Source organism: Gorilla gorilla, chromosome 1 (genome assembly GCF_029281585.2).
Source record: "Gorilla gorilla gorilla isolate KB3781 chromosome 1, NHGRI_mGorGor1-v2.1_pri, whole genome shotgun sequence".
In the NCBI taxonomy this organism is placed as follows: domain Eukaryota; kingdom Metazoa; phylum Chordata; class Mammalia; order Primates; family Hominidae; genus Gorilla; species Gorilla gorilla.
Genome location: NC_073224.2, coordinates 118,173,395 through 118,199,663, shown reverse-complemented (window position 1 = coordinate 118,199,663; position 26,269 = coordinate 118,173,395). Strand labels below are relative to the sequence as shown.

The window sequence follows — 26,269 nt, the reverse complement described above, 5'->3', positions numbered from 1 at the left end:
CAGACAGGAGCCACTGTGCCTGGTCCTTTCTACCTTCTCAGTGGGGTACTTCACAGAGCAAAAATTTTAAATTTTGTTGATATCCAATTTACTAAGTTTTTTTTTCTTTAATGGATCATGTTTTTGGCATCATATCTAACATACCAAGCCCTAGATCCCAAAGATTTTCTCCTTTGTTTTCTTCTAAAAGTTTTATAATTTTAACTTTTGTATTTTAATCTGTCATCCATTTGAGTTAATTTTGTACAGGTGTGAGGTTTAGGTCGCCATTTTTTTTCTTCTTGCCTAAGGATATCCAGTTGCTGTAGCACCTTTTGTTGAAAAGATTAATCTTCCATTGAATTGCTTTTGCACTTTTTTCAAAAATCAGTACAACCTGTAATGTAACAATGATTTTTTTTTTTTCTTTTTTTTGAGACAGAGTCTCGCTCTGTGCCAGGCTGGAGTGCAGTGGTGCGATCTCAGCTCAGTGCAACCTCCACCTCCTGGGTTCATGGGAATCTTATGCCTCAGCCTCCTGAGTAGCTGGGATTACAGGCGCCCACCACCACACCCAGCTAATTTTGTATTTTTAGTAGAGATGGGGTTTCACCATGTTGGCCAGACTGGTCTCAAACTCCTGACCTCAGGTGATGTGCCTCCCACAAGTGTTGGGATTACAGGCATGAGCCACTGTGCCTGGCCTAACAATGGTTTTTACAATTTAAAATAGTTGAAACGACCTTGTAGCACATGGAAATCATACGAAATTTAAACTGTGTCCAGAAATAAAGCTTTATTGGAATATAGCTCTGTTCATTCATATATATTGTCTATGGTAGTTTTTGCAGTACAGTAGCAGAATACAGTAATTGAGACAGAGACCATAAGACCTGCAAAGCCTGCTGTTCGGCTGTTTAGAGAAGTTTGCCACCCTTGAGTTCACTTAAGAGACATGTTCCTTCCTGCACAGCAGTTCAACAGTATTTAATCTGAATTCATGTGGAGATTAATTACAAATTATTACAATCTCAGACATTTGGAGTTGTTCATAAACAGTTGAAACAAAAATTTAATCTGTAAATGCTAGGGTAAACTTGTTCATCTTTAAAACAGAAAGTAAAGTGATTTTCAGAGAGATGAAGTGAAATGCTTAAAATTTTTTAGTTGGTGATAGAGCTGAATACAGAACTCAATTTTTTTTCCCTCATGGCCCAGTTGACCTCTCTTTCTGCTATGCACACTGGGGTTGATTATTTAACAGAGATATTTAAATGTTGTTTTTATTTCATATAGGCAATAGGCTTGAGTGTAACTAAACTGGCGGTTACCTATGTGTTTTGAAATCTTAATTTTTTTCTCTCCCTCTTGTTGCTCATAAAAACATAGGACAGGCCGGGCGCAGTGGCTCACGCCTGTAATCCCAGACCAAGGTGGGCAAATCACGAGGTCAGGAGTTTGACACCAGCCTAGTCAACATGGTGAAACCCTGTCTCTACGAAAAATACAAAAAATTAGCTGGGCTACTTGGGAGGCTGAGGCAGGAGAATCACTTGAACCTGGGAGGCGGAGGTTGCACTGAGCTGAGATTGCATCACTTGCATTCCAGCCCGGTCGACAGAGTCAGACTCCGTTTCAAAAAAAAAAAGTAGGACAAACATACTTCCTTAAAAATCCATGAAAAGAAGTAATGCTTCTTAGTAAATTATTCTTAGTAAATTCATGATTTTAATATGTTGTTAAAAAGGAAAGAAAGGAAGGACAGCCCCCATGGGCTGTCTTCTCCAATGTCATTACATGACCGGATTGCTCATATGTATGCTCTTGTGAGTCATCTTTCTTATCTCTTTTTTTTTTTTTTTTTTTTACTCTTGACCACTTGCCTAACTGCTATCACCGAGTGTAAGTGTTCCTGAGCCAGACGTTTAATGGAAGTTTTCTCTCATGTCAAAAAGCAGGGATTTTAAGTCCAGAAACACTTCTTTTTGATGTTAGCAATGGAGAATTATTGGGATTATAAGGGAATTGAAATAAACAGATAATCTTATTTATCAGAACAACAACTGTAGGGACTAATATTTTTCCTTGCTCACCCTGAGAGAGGCAAAAACACCCTTAAGGGCACGAAAACTTTTGAAATGGCACTAAGTAAGATATTTGTTGAAGTAATACTCCCTTTATTCCAAGCTACCTCAGGTCCATTAATTGTAACCAGATAATCTTAGTTGATCATCTAATGGGAGTATTGCAGGGAGATGTCTGATAGTGGAGGCAGAAAGGAAGAGAGTGTAGGGTGCAGTATGTTAGAAGAATTTGTTTTGGAGTCAGATAGGTGAGAAGTTTGAATCTTGGCTGTTGTGTACTAGCTTTGTGACCTAATATAAATTACATATCTTGTTTCAGGCTGTTTCTTTCTCCATACTTCATTGGTTTGAGGATTAAAATAAAATAACATATATGGTCCCTATTAGACACTTGGCAAATAAGTTTTCTTTCCTCTTTCCGAGATCTTTCTTATGTGTTTCTCTTGATAATCAAGATGATAAGAGACTTACTGTGTGTCACATATTGTGATGAGGGCCTTATAGTCATTGTCTCATTTAATCCTTAAAATAACTCTGTGAGATAGACTCTAGAATTAATAACTTTTTGTTTTTTCTGAGACAGGGTTGCCCAGGCTGGAGTGTAGTGAAGTGATTATAGCTCACTGTAACCTCGAACTCCTGGGCTCAAGCGATCCTCCCACCTCAGCCTGTAGCTAAGCCTAGCTCACTCCTGCAGCTAGGACTGCAGGCATGCACCGCCAAGCCCAGCTAACTTTTTTTTTTTTTTTTTTTTTTTTTGTAAAAATGGGGTCCTGCTGTGTTGCTCAGGCTGGTCTTGAATTCCTGTACTCTAGCAGTCTTCCTGCCTCAGTCTCCCAAAGTGCTGGGATTACAGGCATGAGGCACTGCACCTGGCCTATTATAACATTTTAAGATGAGAAAATTTAGATTTAAAGAGATTTATGGGCTTACCCAGAGACCTTAGTAAACAATAGAGCTGGGACATTGACTTAGGTCTATCTAACAGTACAGCACCTGTTCTTATCTTAAATAGTACACTCTACTGCCTCTAGAATTCAACTGTTTTTGGCAATAATAGTAGTTAAGATGTATTGAGTATTTATTATGTTCTAGGACTATTATAAGTACTTTACATGTGTTTTTCATTTACTCTGCACACTAATTTTATAACGAGATACTGTTCTTTCCTCCGGTTTTACCAATGAGAAGCAGTGCAAAGAATTAACTTGCAAAAAGATATGCTATCTCATTCATTATTGTTGGGAATACAAAATGATACAGCCACTTTGGAAGACAGTTTGGCAGTTTCTTAACAAAACTAAACATACTATACGATCCAGCAGTCATACTCTTTGATATTTACCCAGAGGAGCTGAAAATTTGTGTCCACACAAAAACCTGTAGATAGGTGTTTATAATAGGTTTATTCATAGTTACCAAAACTTGGAAGCAATCAAACTGTCCTTCAGTAGGTAAATGGATAAACTGGTACATCCAGACAGTAGAATATTATTCAGTGCTAAAAAGAAATGAGCTATCAAGCCATAAAAAGACATGGAGGAACCTTAAATGCGTATTACCAAGTGAAAGAAGCCATTCTGAAAAGGCTGCACATTTTATGATTCCAATTATATGACACTCTGGAAAAGGCAAAACTATCAAGAAAGTTAAAAGATCAGTGGTTGCTAGGGGTTTTAGAGAGGGTTGCATGAATAGGCAGAGCACAGAGCATTTTATAGGACAGTGAAACTACTCTTTATGCAACTTAATTAACAGTGGATACATGTCATACATTTATCCAAACCCACAGAATGTACAACAAGAGTGAACCTGAATGTAAACCATGGACTGCGGGCAGGCGAATAATGGTGTGTCAGTGTAGACTTATCAGTTGTAACAAGTATTCCACTCTGGCTGGGGGTGATGATAATCAGGGAGACAGACTACGCATTTGTGGGAGCCAGGTGTGGTTATAGTTCTAGGAACCTGAAACTGCTGTAAAAAAAAAAAAAAAAAAAAAGTAAAGGCTTAGGGAAAAAAAGTTCTAGAAAGTATACTTCTAGAAAGTATACTAGAAAGTTATAGAACAGGGATTTAAACCTAGACAGCGCTCTTAAAACACCATAATATAGAGAGATGGTGGGTAAAGTAAGGCAGTGTTAAAAACATAGAATGATTCACAAATGTTTGGCTTTCAAAATGAGTAGTTTTTTGTTTTTCCTTTTTAGTCAGGTATTTATATAGAACTGGAAGAACTCTCAAGAAGACTGAAAATAATTTATTTTCAGAAAACAACTTTAGTCCTTTAAAAAATCATGAATAATAAGATGTAAGCAATTACACTTGTTTTGCTTTTGTTCATCTACCGTGATTTTTACGAACTAAAGATACTACCTTTTTTTTTTTTTCCGACTTCTAAGCCATAATTAGAGTATAAGAATTGCTGTTAAGATCTTAAGTTTTGTAGGCCGGGCATGGTGGCTTATGCCTGTAATCCCAGCACTTTGGGAGGCCGAGGCGGATAGATCACTTGAGGTCAGGAGTTTGAGACCAGCCTGGCCAACATAGTGAAACCCTGTCTCTACCAAAAAATACAAGAATTAGCTGGGCATGGTGATGTGCACCTGCAGTCCCAGCTACTTGGGAGGCTGAGGTGGGAGAATCACTTGAACTTGGGAGGCAGAGGTTGCAGTGAGCTGAGATTGCGCCACTGCCCTCCAGCCTGGATAAGAGTAAAACCCTATCAAAAAAAAAAAAAAAAAAGAACTTAATAATGTAGAAAGCTGTTTTTTTGCATTGATGAAAACTTTCAATTGTGTGAAATCAGATGACAATAATTGATAATATTGGTAGTATTAGCACATACGAGGATCTTATTAATAACGTCATGTATTAATAATGACCTTTTTAAAGACAGCCAGCAATTTGTTTCTTAAGTGAATGTTTGTATGTTCCTCTGTAGAATTATGTATTTCTCTTTATATGTAATCACACAGTTGGATAGGTGAAAGCTTTTCTTAATCACAGGTATAGTGTAGGTTGGCTTTTTTTCTATAAAGAACTGTAGTCAATAAATTTTAGCTTTTGCACTATGGGGAAATACTAAAAATGTGCTGAATAGATTCTCTGTTGGAAAGCTAAAACCAGAAATAGAAAAGTTGTGAAGAAGACTTTGGACATTGACTTTCAAATAACGTTTTAAATTCAAGGCAGGGCAATTGTTATTTTTCTCATAAAGCAACAGTGGCCAGTGTTTGATAATAACCTTTAATAACTTGTTTATACATATGCCATTCTCAATTAGTTGCCACCACGGTAATTCAGTAATAAATTTTGTTTACTCATGGAGATTTGTTAGCCAGTATGAAATGGGTAGTCTTAAATTTCTCTGTAAAAAAAGTCAAGCTTTCTGTATCTTACCCTAAGTTAGATAAAAGTCAAAAGCTGAGGCCGGGTGTGGTGGCTCACCCTTGTAATCCCAGCACTTTGGGAGGCTGAGGCGGGTGGATCACTTGAGGTCAGGAGTTTGAGACCAGCCTGGCCAACATGGTGAAACCCTGTCTCTACTAAAAATACAAAAAATTAGCCGGGTGTGGTGGTACATGCCTGTGATCCCAGCTACTCAGAAGGCCGAGAGGCAGGAGACTCTGGAACCTGGGAGGCGGAGGCTGGAGTGAGCAGAGATCACGCCACTGAACTCCATCCTGGGCAACATAGAGAGACTCTGTCTCAAAAAAAAAAAAAAAAAAAAAAATGAAAAACAGGATTAGTGAGAAGATAGATTGAAATTTACTTCATATTTAAAATTTTTATCATGTTGATTTATGAGATTACAATGTAAGATTCTTTTCTTTATACAGTGGTTTTCTCTTTTTTTTGTTGTTGTTTTTTTTGAGATGGGCCATGTTGGACTAATTGAATGGTTTTCATATAAGTGAATTTTGTGAAACTCGTATAAGTGAAACCCACAGAGACTTGGCCATGTTAGAAATACCACTGGAAAGTTGATAGTAATATAGAAAATGTGTTACAATCAACGCAGTTCTTTCTTGGTGCTAATTTCAGTGGCAGATCTAGGTCACAATTCATTTTCTGCATACCAAATACCTCTTCTGAAGCTTAAAATAACAAGATCTATTTGGAGATATTTTCTTTTCTTGTTTTCCTGTGAAATTGCTAAAACATTAATAGAAGAGGGTAATTAGATGACTATTTTTAAATTGGTCTAACCTTTATACTGAATGGCATTAACATTTAGTTGCTTGGGAGAATTGCCTAAAATTACTGATTTAATATTGGGGAAAGTATTTAGATGAATTTTATTTGGTAAGAAGTATACTTCTTACCAAATAAATGACTATTACTAAGTGTTTAATTCTCAAATATCTCAAATATTTAGTTGTATATAGAATAAAAGATGACTTTTTCTCTTGCCAGGTTAACAGTATTCTGATTAAATGTAAATTTTGGTATCTTATCACAGTTTAATTACAAGTGATATTTGCAAATAAAGGGTTTTCATTTTATTGTTCTTAGAAGGAAATATTAAATACAATGAAAGTTATTTGGCATTAGTAAAGACTTTGACTTGCTTTTTTAAGTATTTTCTTTTTTTTGTTTTTTTATTGATCATTCTTGGGTGTTTCTCGCAGAGGGGGATTTGGCAGGGTCATAGGACAATAGTGGAGGGAAGGTCAGCAGATAAACAAGTGAACAAAGGTCTCTGGCTTTCCTAGGCAGAGGACCCCGCGGCCTTCCGCAGTGTTTGTGTCCCTGGGTACGTGAGATTAGGGAGTGGTGATGACTCTTAACGAGCATGCTGCCTTCAAGCATCTGTTTAACAAAGCACATCTTGCACCGCCCTTAATCCATTTAACCCTGAGTGGACACAGCACATGTTTCAGAGAGCACAGGGTTGGGGGTAAGTAAGGTCACAGATCAACAGGATCCCAAGGCAGAAGAATTTTTCTTAGTACAGAACAAAATGAAAAGTCTCCCATGTCTACTTCTTTCTACACAGACATAGCAACCATCTGATTTCTCAATCTTTTCCCCACCTTTCCCCCTTTTCTGTTCCACAAAACCGCCATTGTCATCATGGCCCATTCTCAATGAGCTGTTGGGTACACCTCCCAGACGGGGTGGTGGCCGGGCAGAGGGGCTCCTCACTTCCCAGTAGGGGCCGCTGGGCAGAGGCGCCCCTCACCTCCCGGACGGGGCGGCTGGCCGGGCGGGGGGCTGGCCCCCCCCACCTCCCTCCCGGACGGTGTGGCTGCCGGGCGGAGATGCTCCTCACTTCCCAGACCGGGCGGCTGCCGGGCGGAGGGGCTCCTCACTTCTCAGACGGGGCGGTCGCCAGGCGGAGGGTCTCCTCACTTCTCAGACGGGGCGGCCGGGCAGAGACGCTCCCCACCTCCCAGACGGGGTCGCGGCCGGGCAGAGGTGCTCCTCACATCCCAGACGGGGCGGCAGGGCAGAGGCGCTCCCCACATCTCAGACGATGGGCGGCCGGGCAGAGACGCTCCTCACTTCCTAGATGGGATGGCGGCCGGGAAGAGGCGCTCCTCACTTCCTAGATGGGATGGCGGCCGGGCAGAGACGCTCCTCACCTTCCAGACTGGGCAGCCAGGCAGAGGGGCTCCTCACATCCCAGACGAGGTGGCGGCCGGGCAGAGGCTGCAATCTCGGCACTTTGGGAGGCCAAGGCAGGCGGCTGGGAGGTGGAGGTTGTAGCGAGCTGAGATCACGCCACTGCACTCCAGCCTGGGCATCATTGAGCACTGAGTGAACGAGACTCCGTCTGCAATCCCGGCACCTCGGGAGGCCAAGGCTGGCGGATCACTCGCGGTTAGGAGCTGGAGACCAGCCCGGCCAACACAGCGAAACCCTGTCTCCACCAAAAAAATACGGAAACCAGTCAGGCGTGGCGGCGCGCGCCTGCAGGCTGAGGCAGGAGAATCAGGCAGGGAGGTTGCAGTGAGCCGAGATGGCAGCAGTACAGTCCAGCTTCGGCTCGGCATCAGAGGGAGACCGTGGAAAGAGAGGGAGAGGGAGACCGTGGGGAGAGGGAGAGGGAGAGGGAACAAGTTCTTCTTAACCTGAGTCTGGGTGAGGTGTCCCTTCTGTGGGCCCTCATGGGCCCATGTCCTACTCCATCTTACGTGTCTCACCCCAAGTATTTTCTTTAGAAGGTTTCGTAACCCTTGTAGTAGCTAATTGACTTGAAGTGATTTTATATGGAGTATTGGAACTGTCATATATTTACATATTGTACCAAGTAAATTCTTAACTCTAAAATTTGTTGAACTTGTTTTTCTAGATGTAATAATAGGATTAATTGGAATATTTGTCTTAACTCCAAATTACTTCAATTATGTTAGAAAAAAACGATTGTTTGGTGGGTAAATTCTATGCAGTAAATACTAGACCAAACTAAGGTTCGTCAGGACTCTACCTGGTATTTAATCCTGAAAGTTTCCTGCTAGGTATATTTTCCAATTAGTAAACAAAAGATGCCATTCCATCTTGGGCTTGTCAATCCATGATAATCCTTTAAAACTTAAAAATAAGTTTTTAAATTATGAAAGTAATATGTTTATTTTAGAAAATTAGAAAATACAGATAAGCAGAAAAGCTAGACATTTAGAATTCTACAACCAATAGATAACTACCATTAATAGCTTGGTATATATTTCTCCAGATATTTTTCTGTGTGTGTGTGTGTGTGGAAAGCATCTATAGATCAGACAGACTTTTTCATCTCTTTAGGTCCTTTTCTTCTTTCTGGGAATATTTTCTCCTAGACCTTTACATGCCTGGCTTGTCTTATTCTTTAGGAATCACTCTTAATGTTACCTCCCCAAAAGAGCTTCCCCCAAACTTAATGCATCCCACCTATCACTATCTGGTACTTTCTTTTTCTTGTACAATTAGATCATAAGATCCAAGAGATGCCAGGCACCATGGGTCACACCTGTAATCCCAGAACTTAGGGAGGTAGAGGCAGGAGTATAGCTTGAGCCCAGGAGTTTGAGACCTGCCTGGGCAACATGTGGGGACTCCATACTCCTCAAAAAGCGGGGAGAAAAAGATCCAAGAGATTGGGGATTGTGTATGTCCTAGTCAGCACTATGGTCCTAGTGCTCAGAAGTATACCTAGCACTTAGTAGGTACTTAAATGTTTGGATGAATGAATGTTTATATAAAAATGGGATCAGAATGTACATGTGTTAAGTGCTCAGGAGAGAAAGGTAAGGTATACATCCCTGAACTTAGATTGCTGACAGTCTAGGGGAGGGTGTAAAATGAAATGTTAGTAACACAGAGTATAAGTGCTGAGATGGGGATACAAAGCTTAAGGGAGCCCGTAGCAGGAGTAGCTATCCAGATTGGGTGGGGAAGAAAAGGCTTTCTGAAAGAATGACAGTCTAAGCATTTTGTAACCTTCTAATTTTTATGTCAGTTTTTTCATCTATAATATAATTTATAATGGCTGGGTAGTGTTTTATAATATGTAACTACCAGAGTTTAATCAGTCCCCTGTTATTAGACATTTAGGAGCATTCCCTGTTGTGTCGTTTTAAATAATACTGTCATGGATATCTTTATATAATCTTCAATTATTTTCTTAGATAACTTTTACTTGGAAGTGGAATTTCTGGGTCTGAGGATTAGAAATATTTTTTAAGACTTTTGGGCCGGGCGCGGTGGCTCACGCCTGTAATCCCAGCACTTTGGGAGGCCGAGGTGGGCGGATCACGAGGTCAGGAGATCGAGACCACGGTGAAACCCCATCTCTACTAAAAATACAAAAAATTAGCCGGGCGCAGTGGCGGGCGCCTGTAGTCCCAGCTACTCGGGAGGCTGAGGCAGGAGAATGGCATGAACCCGGGAGGCGGAGCTTGCAGTGAGCCGAGATTGCACCACTGCACTCCAGCCTGGGCGACAGAGCGAGACTCCGTCTCAAAAAAAAAAAAAAAAAAAAGACTTTTGACACGTATCATGAAATTGCCCTTCAGAAAGTTGTACCAGTTTATACTTCCAGCAGTAGTAGTTGAGAATGACCAGAAACCGCAGACTTTGCCAACTTGATAGGAAAAAATGATATCTCATGGCTTACTTTGCCTTTGTTGATTTGCCTGTATGTATCATAGTAATTCATAGGCTGACAGCAAAATGTGTCTAGCTTAAATTTAAATTTTATGATGATAACTGAACAAAAGGATCTATGTTGTTACATAGATTTCAGAATCATCATATTTAGCTATCGTATAATGTTTCATACCATTGCAATATCATGATTTATTTAACCATTCTCTGTTTTTTGGATGTGTGAATTATTTCTGATTTTTCTCCATTATCGGTAATATACTGCTTTGAAAAATGGATACCTTCAATTTTATTCTTTTCTTCAATCCAGAATATTATTATATTTTAAGATCTCTGTCTCATTTGTTTTCTAAACACGTAAGTTGTAATAGCAAATTCAGAGAAATTGAGGATAGGCTATTTAATGAGATCAAGTACCTTAAGAAGCTTGTATGTTGACACTAGTCCTAGCAACTAACTTCTTTTTAATTATTGTGGCCAGAAACACCAGATGAAAATGGTAAAACCCAGAGAGCCGATGATTTTGTCTTGAAGAAAATAAAGAAGAAAAAGAAAAAGAAACACCGAGAAGACGTGCGAGGAAGACGCCTTAAAATGTACAATAAGGAAGTACAAACCGTCTGTGCTGGCCTGACCCGCATCAGTAAAGAAATTCTCACCCAAGGACAAATAAATAGCACTTCAGGACTTAATAAGGAGTCCTTCAGGTATCTGAAAGATGAACAGCTGTGCCGATTAAATTTGGGTATGCAAGAATATCGGGTACCCCAGGGAGTACAAACACCTTTTATGACTCACCAGGAACATTCTATTCGTAGAAATTTCTTAAAAACAGGTACTAAATTTAGCAACTTTATTCATGAGGAACACCAGTCCAATGGTGGTGCTCTTGTCCTTCATGCTTACATGGATGAACTCTCATTTTTGTCTCCAATGGAGATGGAGAGATTTTCTGAGGAGTTTCTTGCTTTGACATTCAGTGAAAATGAGAAAAATGCTGCTTACTATGCTTTAGCAATAGTGCATGGAGCGGCTGCTTATCTCCCAGACTTCTTGGACTACTTTGCTTTTAATTTCCCCAACACTCCAGTGAAAATGGAAATTCTGGGCAAGAAAGATATTGAAACAACCACCATTTCAAATTTTCACACTCAGGTAAGATAAAAATTGTTGTTAAAAATTATTTAGTAAATACGATTCTAAACAGAATTAACCTCTTTCTGTCGCACAGCACATACCAGCACATTTTTGATAACAAATTTATGGTAATAAAGGTGCTTCAAATTGTTTCTCTTCCTCTAATTGAAAAATCTTAATTACTGAGTTCGGGTGGGGCTTCTTATTTACTGGAAGGAATGCTTTATACATGTTATGCATCATTACAAATCTTTATGGAAAACTAGCTTGAAAACTTACCTGGTCTTTCACAAATCAGGTAATGTTAGTATGGAGGATGTGATTGAGATCTGTTAGTCTCAGGATAACTTTAGTTAAGATTTGCTTTTATATCATAATAAAACACGTGAGGGCATGGGCCTGTTTATATGCCAGGTTTTTGGAGTTTTTATATCTCTTTCAGTAACTTGTTGGCAGTCCATCCCAGAAATATACCCCATTTATGTGACTTGGAAGTGTCATTAGGAAGACCGCCATAGCCTCTGCTCCTTGTTGTAGGTGAAGACATTTTTTGAAGCCTTGCATGGGCAGCTAGGCTTAAGTCAGCAGGGAAACGTCTGCTTCTTAACCAGTGGTTTTAACCAAACATTTTTTTCAGTGAAGTTATTTTAGGGAATAAGAAGTTAATAATGTGTCCTAGTTTTTTTCTTACTTGCTTTTCTCGTAAGAACTGAATATGAATGGTCAGCTATAAGTTTCTGCAGTATATATTATAAATTCAACTTTAGTGGAGACTTTCACTTTTTAAACTTTTATGATTATATGTTCTGTTTTTTCAGGTTGTCTAGTAATTTGCTGCCATTCTGTTCCCTTAATATATATATTTTTTTTAGGTAAATAGATTGTTGCCGTAATAAGACTCTCAGCTGCCTGAATTATAGTGGTTTCAAGCCACTTAGATTTATTTGAAACCTCCTCTAACTTGAATCTTTTTAATGAGTCTTACCATCTTTGCCTCCAATGAGGGGAGTATCCAGTTTAGATTTATGAGCTTCAGAATTTCTCTAATTGAAGTTCTCTCTGCAGTAGAGAGAGCAGGAGCAGCCAATGTGGAGAGGTCGCAAGATGGGGCTGCCCAAGATGTTGGAACACCATGTGCAATAAAGGGCTTCGTCTTGGATTTTGGCCTTATTACCACAACCAGGTACCGAAGTGCTGACTTTTGTAGTAGATTTTCTTTTTTCATTTTCATTTTTTTTTTTTTAAGTTTTGCCCTTTGAAGGTCAAGGAATCCTATTTTTATAAATATTACAGATGAGACTGAAAACATTTCTCCTAATATAGTCCATAATCCCCATAAATTCCCTATTTAACAAGGAAAGATATTGCTGAGAGCAGAATCAACATGCTCTATCATTTTTTTAGTTTAGAAAAATGCAGCAAATTTTCTCTTTTGATAGACCAACAAGTATTTCTGAGAAATAAGCCAGAAATTTGGGGGAAAACTGTCCCAGTTTTGTAAGGGTGACTTTTTAACATTCATATTAGTTAAAGTGGATCAAATTTGTATGTCAACAGACAGTATCCAGTCTAAATAGTTAATAAAAGAAAATATCTTGAAATATTCCCTGCTGATTTTTGTCCTCCAATTAATTTTTTAAAATGGAGCTGAAATTTAAATGACTGTACCAACAACTTACCTTGATACTTACTTTGAGATTTAAAAAATAACCACTTTTTAAGAACATTTCAGATTATGATTAAATTAGATATTAAACACTTCAACCACATAAGAATATTGAGGACTGTTGAATGAGTCCTGTGCTCTGGTGGTCCTGGAACTTAATTTTATTTATGAATTTTTCAGTCATTAGAGAAGAGTATGGTGTGGATATGGGAGGTTGGATTAGCCCACTAAACTTGTAAGTTTGCAACTTTAGCAGATATTGGGATAGAAGTTAACACAGTAGTTCAAATTGATTTAGCACTTCATGGTTTATAGAAATGCTTTCACATTCATATCTGAATATTTGAAACAACCTAGTGGGTAGGTAGGTAAGCAATTTTATCTGTGTTTCCCATGGAAGAAACTGAGGCTGGGAGATGTTCATTGTTTGTTATCCAAGGTCATATAGCTAGTAAGTAGAAGAGTCCAGATGCAAACCCAGGCCACCTGAACAATGTTCACATCATTTTACCATGGAGAAGAGATGAGTGCTTTTATTTGTCTAACACTCTGGTCAGTGAAATTAAAGTATCTCCGTGTGAAACAGCATGCAAAAGGCTTTGTTTCTAATATTTTTAACAAATCCCTTTAGATAGTTGGGAATTAAACAAATACCTAGGGCAGTGTGGACTTTTCGTGAAGTCTTTTGACATTTTGTGAAGTTCTGTTAAACCTAGAAATAAAGTCAAATAAATTTTTTATTGCTTTAGAGACATAGTTATTGGAAGTTGTTTATAGTTTAAATGTGTAGCCATAATAATTATTCGTGACTATATTTCAAGATAGTTTATTCAGCAAGCACTTACTGAGAACCTACGATGTACTGGGCACTGTGTTCTTAAAAGGACTAATTGATGAGCTCAGTCTAGTGGGGGAGTTGAGTAAACCAGCAATTATAATACAGAGTACTATTTGAGTAGAGGTATGCATAGGGAAAACCCTGTAATAGAGGGAGCACTGTCTGTGTTACCTAATGCAGACTTGAGGTAATTCGAAAAGGCATGTTAAGCCATGTGATGCTTGAGTACAATCTTGAAAGCATGTTAATATTTAACTTGGTAAGAACATTTTAAGCGAATAACAGCCTATGCAAATACACAGAGGCATTTGAGAATGTGGCACTTAGAGGGAGCTACAAATAGGTTGACATGGCAAGAGTATGCACTGACTGTTAAGGGATGGAAGGAGTTGAGACCAGAGAGAGAGAGACATGATTAGAATTGTGAAGAGCCTTAGATGACATGCTTTTAAAAAGTTAGTACTTTTTCCTAAAGATAATTGGGAGTCATTGGTGAATTTTAATAGGGAAATGCTTGCCATCCATTTATGTTTGCAAAGATTACATAATAGTGTGGAGGATGGAATTGGTGGTGCAGGATGTGAGATTGGAAGCAAGAATACCAGTTAGTTACGATAGTAACCACGTCATAAATGCTCCACGTCCAAACTGGTACTAACATTAGAGAGAAAGGAAGAAATTTGAGAAATAATTAGAAGGTTGAGATTTAACTAGTCTTGGTGAGAGAGAGAGATAGTCTTCAGATGTGGTTTGGACAAATGGGTGGATGGCGATGCTGGTCAAAGCCAATACCTGGTTGAAAAAGCCGGTTTCTGGGGCTAGAGGGTGTTGATGAGTTCAGTTTGAGATATTTTGAGTTGAAGGTACCCGTGGGAATTTACGGTTAGAAATAACTGTTAGGAGGCTGGGCATGGTGTCTCACATCTGTAATCCCAGCAGTTTGGAGGCTGAGGTGAACAGATTGCTTGAGATCAGGAGTTTTGAGACCAGCCTGGTCAAAGTGGTGAAACCCCATCTCTACTAAAAATTCAAAAATTAGCTGACATGGTGGCGGGCGCCTGTAATCCCAGCTGCTTGGGATGCTGGCTTGAACCTGGGAGGTGGAGGTTGCACTGAGCCAAGATCGCGCCACTCACTCCAGCCTGGGCAACAGAGCAAGTCTCAATAAAGAAAAAAAGAAAAAAAAAAAGAACTCTTAGGAATTGAATGTATGGATCCAAGTTTGAGAGATGTGTCTAGGTTGGAGATGCAGAAGTTGAACCCATTAATGCAGGAGATGCAGAGATGCAGAAGATGGAACCAGCAATAGCAGTGGAAAAGAGATGAAACTAAGGGTGGAATCTTGTGATGCACCCACAAGTAAGTATGATGAACATGGGAAAAGACCAAAAAGAAAGGCAGGCAGAAGAAAGACTAGAAGTTTTCTGCATTTTAAGAATGAAGTGTTTATCTTATCCATATGAAGGATCCAGTAAGTAAGGATAGGAAAGTGGTAGGTTTATCAATTAGGAATTGAATTGGAGACATTATCAAGATTAGTGCTTTGCAAACCGTGGACAGCTAAATACTATTGTAAATTATGCCTTTTCTTTAGAACCTTGCTACTAAAAGTTTGCTCTATGTATGAATTTGGCACCACCAGGGAGCTTGCTAGGAGTGTAGACTGGGCTCTTACCCAGATTTTCTGAATCAGAATCTGCATTTTTAAAAGGTGATTCATATGCACATTAAACTTTGAGAAGCTTTAGAACTCAGCTCCTCTAATCAGGAGAAAGTAAAATGTAGATTTTGTGCAAGAAAAATGAAAACTTCTGTTATTTTTATATTTTTAAATTATTGTGGTGGCTAAAGCTAGGATCCACATATAGGGTTTTCTTTTAACATTCTAGAAAACTCAAATGTTCTAATACCAGAGCAGAAAAATTTATATGTCCATTGAAACAGTAAGCTGATCCTTGTTTGATTACTTAACTCTTAGCAGTTGATACAGGATAACTTTATAAAGTTGAGTTTCCTTCCTTCCTCCCTTCCCCTTCCCCTCCCTTCCCTTCCTTTCTTTCTCCTTTCTTTGATGGGGTCTCACTCTGTGGCCCAGGCTGAAGTGTGATCATGAAGTGTGATCATGGCTCACTGAGGCCTTGAACTCCTAGGCTCTAGTAGTCTTTCTACTGTTTCTTACTCCACTGTACCCCAGTACATAAACTTCAAGAAGTGGTGGAACTCAACTTGTTCTTCGCTTTCAGGTGCTATTTCCAGTGCCTCAGCCTCCTGAGTAGAATAGCAAGGACTACGGGTGTGTACTACTACAATTGGCTAATTTAAAAATTTTTTTATAGAGCCAGAGTCTCACTATGTCATCTAGGCTAGTCTTGAGCACCTGGTCTCAACGGATTCTCCTGCTTTGGCCTCCTAGAGTGTTCAGATTACAGGTGTGAGCACTAGCTTTGCTTATAGTCTGCATTTTCTGGTGATGCTGATGTTGCTAGTAAATGGACCACCAAGGCCATATAGGTCTCAAAATCTATACATAAATTGCAAGCGCAAATAATAACAAACACTAAAAATACAGTGAAGTTAAAAGGGAATTGTTTTCAATATCACCTCTGAGATCTTCTGGCAACTAAGTAATTGAAGGATGTACATGGAGAGGAGTGTGTGTTATGTGTTTGCTGGGGGGAGGGGAGATTGGCAAATCTGCATGTTTCAAGTATCTTTTTCAAAAATTTTCATATATAATTTTGAGGTTTCACTGAGAATCAAAGCTTTTTAACTTTAGATAGTTTTATTTCTTATATTACTTTTATTACTCTATAAAATGATAATGTTCTGTAGCATTGGCATGTACAATTTTAGTGTCTACGGTTCCAGAGAAAAACAAAAAATGCTATTCCCTCGTTGTGTGTTGGGACAAGGCCTTATATGGGCTTGTTATATGCACTCTGATCTTTGATTGATTAACATTTTATAATGAATTGGTAATACTAATAAGAATAGAACTAGTAGAGTAGTATATAGCTTGGGAAATAGCTGAGAAACCCTTAAGGAACTGTATGCATTATTAGTGTGTTATAGAAAAGGAGAAATAAACATTTTAAGTAGCAGGTTTTATAAAATAAAATGGCATAAATAAAAATGGTAGGCTTGATTCTTTTTTTTTTCCTCTTATTTTAAGTACTCACTTTGACCCAGTCACACTGTTTTTTCACTATATATTTTAAAGTAGGAATGCCTTTCTATTCACAAGGCACAAGGTTAGGAAGATTGCTGGCTAGTTTTTTCCTTTCTGTGTTTTAAAAAGTCAGCTTGAATAGGCTTCTTCCTGAAACGTGAGTTCTGTGGAATAATCCACACCCGCTCTCAACCCCCATACACAGGGTTTTCCACATAGTGCTTTTTTAGCTTGGTGTTCTCCTGAGTTATTAACAGATTTATAATTGTCCTTTGTAGAAGCTCTATGTATTGGGGACACAGCTGAGCTTACTTAATTCAGAAATTCTTACAGGATAACTGTGAAGTTGAGTTTCTAATTTAAACACTACATATGTATTGACAGCAGTATATATATTCAAAGATAATTGTTTAACATTTTATAGATATTATAAAGAGAATAAATTTTATGCAAAACTATTATTTTTTTTAATAGGCATATTTCTCTTTGATGCCACATCCTTCTCCCCTCCCCACTTTGCCTTCTGATTTTACCAAAGACTGCGTTTTTCCTGTTGGCGTTATGTCTCCTGCTTGCATGGCAGCTTTAGTTTTTTCTGTTCTTTGGTCTCTTACTTACCTCCCTCCAGTCCTCCCAATACTGTTTCTTCCTCCACTGCGCTCCAGTACATAAACTCTGGAAAGCGGTAGAATTCAACTTGTTCTTTGTTTTCAGGTGCTATTTCCAGGCCAGAGTTTCCCAAACTTGCCAGATCCTAAGAATAATTTGGGGTTGCTAGTTCAAATATACGTTAGACTCTCAGGTTCCTCTTCTGGAAATTTTGATTCATGAGGTCTGGAGTGAGGCATGAAATAAGTACCTTGACCGACTTGATTCCTATGATCAGGCAAGTTTAAGAAACACTGTTTTAAACCATATACCATCTACCATTACTCTAGTTCCTTTCATTTGACCTGTAGATAGCATCTTTTTAGAATTTCAGAGCATCATAAACTAAGAGATAATCTTATCTGACCTCTACAAAGTGCAAATTTTAAAAAACCATGTTTTGATTGGCCATCACTGGGGACTTTGTCTCTTCATGACATTTTATAATGCTTCCCATTGGGTTGTCAACATTGCCTAGGAAGCCTACTTCTTTTCTTTGGTTAGCTTGTTTACCTGTTCTTCATAAATACTATTTAAACTTTATCTGTATACATCTTTTCCTCATTCTCTCCTGTTACAGTAGAGAAGATATTCTATCTCCTCCTCAAAGGCTAATTTGTCAGGCTAATTTGTCTACTTGTGTTATGAATACCATCCCTTAGCCTGCTAAGGTTTTTAAAAAACTGTTGTCAAATATACACAAAATTTACCATTTTAACCATTTTAAAGTGTATAATTCTGTGGCATTGGGTATATATATTGTTCTATTACCACTACCGTTTCCAGAACTTTTTCCTCATACCAAACAGAAACTCTATACCCATTAGCTTAGGATCTTTGATGTCAGTTACCCGCTACTACCCCTCCAACCTTTCCCTTCTCCATTCCCACTCCCCACGTAACTAAAAGTATAAAATATATTAAGTGAATTTCTGCTTCGTGTCTTTCCCCCCGCTTTTTTTTTTCTCTAAATAAACTTTTCCTTTCTCCCTAGAAGTAAATCTTTATTCTGAATTTGTGGCTTATCATGTCGTTTTATCTTTTAACATTTTACTAATACCAAATGAACATAAAAACAATACTTGTACCTTTGTATTTTAAAACTACAGTGTATTGTGTGTATCATTCTGCAGGTTATTTTTGTTCAACATTGTTTTTGAAGATTATTTTGATACATCTAACTCTACATTAATTTTAACCATTATATTTGGTATTTTGTTGGGCAACTGTATCACTGTTTTTGAACACTTTACTTTTCCTCTGCTCTCAAACAACAGCAATCAACACAGAAGACTTCCTTGTCCAAATGTGGGAGATTTCTTCCCCACAACAGGCAAGCAATCAGTTCTTCAGCAGACACCAGCTGGGTGTCATCCAGTTCAATTCCGACACTACCCAGAGTCAGTTTTGGATCCCAGATAGAGGGCTCAGTCCCCAGGACTGACCCCTCCTTCCCCCCAGTCACAAGTCCAGGCCTCTGGAACTTCTGACCAACTGGCTTCAAGTTGGGGTTCCCACGATCCCCTCTTTTAGTTCAGTGGATTTGCTAGAGTAGCTCAGAGAACTCAGGGAAATACTTATGTTTATGGGTTTAGTGTGATGGATATGTTAAAGGGTGCAAATAAACAGCCATATGAAGAGATACACAGGGCATGGTCTGGAAGGGTCCCGAGCACAGGAGCTTCTTTCCCCGTAGAGTTGGGGTATGCCACCCTCCCAGCAAGTGTATGAGTTCCTGTTGATCTTCCTGTCTGCTTCCACATGTTCAGCTATCCAGATGCTCTCAGAACCTCTTCAGTTTTTATGAAGCCTTCATTACGTAGGCTTGATTGATTAAGCCAGTGGCCGTTGGTGGTCAGCTTGACCTTTAGCACCCCTCCCTGGAGGTTGGGGGTAGGGCTGACCGTCCCAACCCTCTAATTGTACCTTTATTTTTCAGGTGACCAGCCCCGCCCTAAAGCTGTTAGTCAATATTAGCATACAAAAATAGAGCTATTTGGAGATAACAAGGAGTTTAGGAGCCCTACCTCAGGAAATAGGGATGAAGACCAGATACATATTGCACAGTATCACACTCACTATTTATTCTCCTATTCTTGGACATTGAGGTTGTTTACAGTTTTATAATATTATGGTGTTACAGTAAGCATTTGTGTAAATGTCTTTTTTTGGGTCGGGGTGGGGGCAAGGTACAGGGTCTTCCTGTGTTTTCCAGGTTGATGTCAAACTCCTGGCCAAGGGATCTTCCTATTTTGATAGGTCTTTTTATCCACGCATGTATCCTGGGGTTTCTATTTGTCCTTTCTCCTGTCTGGCATTCCATGACTCTTGCCTGAATTCAGTAGCTCAATCCTCACATCTGAAAAATTTTTCTTTAACTGTAACATTTGATTGATGGGTCATTTTTCTTAGCTTTATAAAGGCATTGCTTCAGTGCCTTTAAACTTACAGTGTTGCTGTTGAGAAATCCAATGCCATAATGATTCCTGATTTTTTTTAGCTGTTCTGCTTTTTTCTCTCTGGAAGCTTTCAGAATTTCTACTACAGAATGTCTGAGTACCAAGGATAATGTGCCTTGAGATGGATCATTTTTCTTTAAAAAAATTACTATGAAATATTTCAGACGCAGATATAAAGAAGAACAATCACTCTGGCCCAAGAAATAAAACATCATCAGTGCAGTTGAACCCTACCCCCCACCACCCTTTTTTATGTGGAAATCCATCCTTTATGGAGTTTTTTCTTGTATTATTTGTTAATTTTCTTTCTCAGTTATTGTTTTTTTCTGAAACTTTTATTAATTGTATATTAGGCCTCCCGATTGAACCTCAATTTTCTTATCTTTCCTATTATATTTTTCATTGTCTTTCTTCCTGATTTCTGGGGGTAGATTTAACTAGCTTCTTAATGTTGATTACTGTCAGCTGTAATGTTTTCAGTTTGAGAGCTTGTTCTTGTTCTCTGTTCCTTTTTTAATAACTTCCTATTGTTTCGTGGATACAATACCCTTTTTCATCTCTCTGATACTAATTGTTTTTAAGTTTTCTTTTATACTCTTAAGTTGTTCAAGTTCTTTTTTATTTTTATTTTAGTCTTCTGGTTATGTTTTCATCAAACATGGTGATCTGTTCATATTGAAACATGAGTCATTATAAAACATTAGAAACTCTGTGAACACATGGGTGGGATTTGTCATTTGAAGACTGGATAGGGAATGTGGTCATATTGTGAGAAAAGCTCTAAATATTAGTGTTTAAAGATATTATTTCTTGGGCCTTTAGTTTCTACAGCTAAAAATCTACCACGTTTTTGTCAGGGGATGGAGTAGGTTACACACCTGTCTGCTAGAATTCTTGGAAGGAGGTAGGCGATTGCATTGTTAAATAACTGGGATTTTGCTTAATTCCCTGCTTCCAGTATAATGGTTCTCTCCCATGCTTGTGCCTTGTATCCTTGTGTCTGTAGTCATTTGGTTCACTTTTACCACAAATAAGGTGAGGAAAAAGGAGCATGGGATAGGAAGGTAGAATGTAAGTGGAAGGGTCTCACTGACTCAAGCAGATTTTAAACCCACCTTTTTTGTTTTTAGTTGCATGCTTTGTTCTTGCCTTCTATAAAAGTTAGCCAGAGTTCTCAGTTTGCAAATTTCCCTGTACATTTTTCACGTTCCAAAAACATTTTGATAGCTTGTATCTGTAGTTTTTACTTCCGTTCTCTTTGACTATCTGGGATTTTAGCCTTGCTATTTTATTCTCACTTGAGTGGGATTTTGATAAGGAATAGAAAAAAATCATACATCCAGTCTACCATGTTTAAACAGCAGTCCTCTTCACCTTTTCATCTTTATCAGATTCTTCCTATTAGTGTTGAAACATGATCATACAAAAGAGGACTTAAATGGAAAGATATATTACTGTGTTCCTGGGGAAGAAGAATCAATATCAGAATGACAATTTCTCCTAAGTTATGAATTGAACACCATCCCAATAAAATAGAAATAGTTGTTTTTTGAGACAACCAAGCAGATATTGAAGTCTATATGCAAAAATAAGTAGGCAAGAACAGCCAGAAAAGAAAAAGTAATGATGGAGGAGTGCCTTACCTGGTACCAATATATTCTAAAGATTTAATTATTAAATCAGTGTAATTAGTTTATGAGCTCTGTTCAGCAAGACAGAAAATTTAGAAATAGACTACAGGCACTCACCACCACGCCCGGCTAATTTTTTTATTTTTTTATTAGAGATAGGGTTTCACCATGTTGCCCAGGCTGGTCTTGAACTCCTGGACTCAAGTGATCTGCCTGCTTTGGCCTCCCAAAGTGCTGGGATTACAGGTGTGTGCCACAGTACCTGGCCCCCAAACAATGGCTTAAAACAACGCAAATTTAGTTTCTTACAGTTCTGAAGGCTCTGAGGGAAAAAAAATCAAGTTTTTGCCTTTTTTAGCTTCTTGTGTCTTACATTTCCTAGCTTGTGGCCCCTTCCTCCATCTTCACAGTATATTACCCCAGGCTATGCTTCTATCATCACATCGCCTTCTCAAATATCTCTTTGCCTCAGTCTTAAAAAGACACGTGTTATTACATTTAAGCCCACCTGGATAATCCAGGAGACTCTCCCCATCTCAGGATCCTTAATTTATTCACATCTGCAGAGTCCCTTTTACCATAAGGTAACATTCACAGATTCTAGCGATTAGGTTCTAGGGGTTAGGTTCTTTGGAAGCCGTTTTTCAACCTATCACATACTTCTGGCTCATCATGTCCAAAACAGTGAAACCTGATCCTCCTCCAGAAGAGAGAGTAGTTGTTCTTTCAGGTTCCAAAGTACAGAACCTGGTAGTCATCTTTCATACTTCTTTCTCTTATCTATCATATCCAGTCTTTGTCCACATCTTGACGATTTTATCTCCTGTATAATTTTCAGATCTCTTTGTTTTTCTTTTAAAAATAAGTCCCTATTTAAAATCAAGTTATTAGCTTAGCCTAACATTTCTTATTTGGCATATTATAGAATACTCCTAGCTGATCTCTTTACTTTTTGTGCCCCTCTGAGAAAACTAAACAAACAAAAAACCAAAGGCAAATTGGGTAACTTTCCTTCTTTTCAGATCCTTTAGTGGCTTTCCAGAATCTCCATAATCCAGCCACAGCTGATTTTTCCAGTCTCATCTTTATTTTTCTCTTTTGCTTTCTGTGTTTATTATCATTAGCTTTCTTTTAGATCTTGGAAAGGGCAATGCTTAAGAGATTTTGTTTCCCTCTGAACTTGTTCTTCAGATTTGAGCTCAATGTTACTTCAAGGAATACTTTATTCCCCGGATCAGGATCCCATGTTCTTTTTCATAGTGTCATACATCTTACATTCTGAAGATCACAGTTTATAATTAAATGTTTATTTAGATTAGTGTCTGCCTCTCCTTACTAGACTGTAAGCTTCAAGTGGCCAGGAATAGGTCTGGTTTGCTATACCTTTGTTGAGTACAGTGGCATAAAATATATGTTTATGTGCTATGTGGTGACATTTCAGTCAATGACAGACTGCATATGTAACGCTGATTCCATAAGATTATAATGGAGCTGAAAAATTCCTATCACTTAACTATATTTACTATACCTTTTATCATTATTTTAGAACATACTTCTACTTATTAAAAAAAAGTTAACTGTAAAACACCCTCAGACAGATCTTTCAGGAGATATTACAGAAGAAGGCTTTGTTATCATAGCAGATGATAGCTCCGTGAGTGTTATTGCCCCTGAAGACTTTTCAGCAGGACAAGATGTGGAGATGAAAGACAGTGATATTAATCATTCCGACCCTGTTGTAGGCATAGGCCAATGTGTGCATTTGTATCTTTGTTTTTAACAAAAAAGGTTTAAAAAAAGTAAAAAAAAAGTTTTTAAGTAGAAAATACCTTACAGAATAAGGACGTAAAGAAAGTATTTTTGTATAGCTGTACAATGTGTTTTAAACTATGTGTTATTACAAGAGTCAAAGAATTAAAAAACTCATAAAGTTTATAAAAATTACAGTAAGCTAAAGTTAATTTATTATTGAAGAAAGAAAAATTTTAAAAATCAGTGTAACCTAAGTGTACACTGTTTATAAAGTCTACAGTAGTGTACAGCAGTGTCCTAGGCCTTCACATTCACTCACCACTCACTCACTGACCCAGAACAACTTCCTATTCTGCAAGCATGGGAAGTTAAATGTGTTTAGATACATAAAAACTTACCACTGTGTTTCAGGTATCTATGGCAGGGGTCCTCAACTGTACTGGTCCCCCATTACTGGTCTGTGGCCTGTTAAAAACCTGGCTGCAGCAAGCTATAATAGCATTGCTGCTTGAGCTCCGCCTCCTGTCAGATAACCTGCAGCATTCGATTCTCATAGGAGTGTGAACTCTGTTGTGAATTGTGCATGCGAGGGATCTAGGTTGCACACTTCTTATGAGAATATGACTAATGCCTGATGATCTGAGGTGGGTCAGTTTCATCCAGAACCATGCCTGCCAACCCCCCACCCTTTTCCGTGGAAAAATTGTCTTCCACAAAACCAGTCCCTCATGCCAAAAAGGTTGGGGACCACTGGACTACAGTATTCAGTACAATAACATGCTGTAAGTTTTGTAGCCTAGGAGCAATAGGCTATGTCATATAGCCTAGGTGTGTAGTAGGCTATACCACTTAGATTTGTGTAAGTACAATCTGTGATGTTCTCAACCACAAATTGCCTAATGACATTTCTCAGAATGTATTTCTGTCATTAGGTGACACATGACTGTACAATAGACTTGTGGTAAATGAATGACACCTGCTTTCCTGTAACTCATGTTACAGGCCTCCAAGTATTTGAAGACTGTTGTGTCCCTCCTTTAATCTTTTCAAGTTAAATACTTTTGAAATACTTTTGATTTCTTGCATTCTTCCTCCATTTTGTATGGTTTGCAAGTCCCTAATCACTTTAAATGTTCTATTTTGGGTGTGCCCTAGTTATAGATATTTTTTAGGCCAGATCGGGAGATCACACCCCAGATGATATCTCTGTGCAATGCAGAATATTGCCTCCCTTATTACAAAGTATACAAGATATAGGCTAAAAAACCATAACAATGAGGACCAATGTGCAGTGGCTAGAACAAAAGTTTGTCTCTTGTTTAGCAGTCCAGAGGTAAGCAACTCTGTTCCTTGTTGTCATCCAGGATCCTAGTTTCCTTGTCTTTAATTTTTGTCATTCCTACTGGTGTTGTCATGTGCATGATTGAGACTAGCTCTTTACCACTCTGTGTTGCAGCCCTCAAAAGAGAAAAAGGAAGTGGAAGGCAAGCCACTTCCTTATAAAGGTATGCCCTGAAGATTGCATATGTAACTTATGTGACTGTCTCATTGGCCCAAACTTAGGCACAGGCCGCATTTAGCTGTCAGGGAGCCTAGCTCATTGGCCATATGCCCAGGAAATTTTCTTACTAAAAAGAAGGAATACTTTGCTTGTTTGGCATTAGTTTCCTACAGTTGGTGAATGTTTTTTTGTTTTATCTATTTTTTTCTCTCTTTTTTTTTTCTTGTCAGCCTTTTCAGGTTGAAAGTTGGTGCATGTTGAATTTGTGGTCATAACTGCTGTTCATTGTTATGCTGTTAATTATTTAAATGTATCACAAACATTTGCATTTATTAAATTTTTAAATGCAAGTGATAGACCGGTAATCAGCAGTTCTTCTTCTCCCCCCCACCCCTTTTTTTTCTTTTTGCCAGAGTTTGTGGTTGATTACTTCATTTCTAGCCTTAACATACAGAAATTCAACAAATATTTATGACTACATACCAGGCACTTTGTATTACAGATATATAATATTGAATAATACAGATTGTTCTCTTTCACAAAGTTTGTATTCAAACATATTGCTTGATTTCTTTTGTGAGTGGTTTAAATTGGGGGTTGGCAAACTTTTTCTATTAAGGACCAGATAGTATTTTCTGCCCTGTGGCCTAAAATTTATGTAAATAATTCAAACAACCCAATAACAACAACAACGAAATAATCTAATTTAAAAGTGGGCAAAAGACCTAAATAGACATTCTGAAAAATTTGAAGACATACAACAGGTATATGAAAAAATGTTCAACATAATTCATCATCAGGGAAATGGAAGTCAGAACTACAATTAGATATCACCTCACCCCAGTTCTGGCTGTTAACAAAAAGACAAAAAATAAATGCTGGTGAGGATATGGAAAAAGGAGAACTTTTATACAGTTAATGTCAATCTAAATTAGTACAGACATTATGGTCAACAGTGTGGATGTTCCTTAAAAAATTAAAAATAGAACGACCACATGACCAAGCAATTCCACTTCTTGGTATATGTCCAACTCAAGGAAATTTAATCAGTATGTTGAAGATCTGCATTTGCATGTTTATTGCAGCACTATTCATAACAGCCAGTTTGTTTTTCTTAAAAAATAGTTGTCCTTGACCATTTTTTGAAATGTTATTCTTACATCATTTTAATTGCATTACTTCTTAACTCATCCTTTCACAATTTCTTTAGCTAACTCTTCCTCCTGTCTGTCAAATATCTGTTTTCCTTTAAGTGCAGTTCTTGCTTCTGTCTCTATTCTTTCTCTCAAGTCTTAGTCACTTAAAAAATTATAC

The 26,269-nt window shown here is 38.2% G+C and overlaps 1 protein-coding gene across 1 annotated transcript in view; it reads left to right on the top strand.

Moving 5' to 3' along the window:
• Positions 1 to 26,269, top strand: part of RSBN1 (round spermatid basic protein 1) — a 52,763-nt gene that overhangs the window by 6,019 nt on the left and 20,475 nt on the right. The window contains exon 2 of the mRNA XM_004026374.5: positions 10,636 to 11,309. Within this exon, the coding sequence (XP_004026423.4) occupies positions 10,636 to 11,309 (674 nt within the window). The remainder of the gene's footprint in view (positions 1 to 10,635; positions 11,310 to 26,269) is intronic.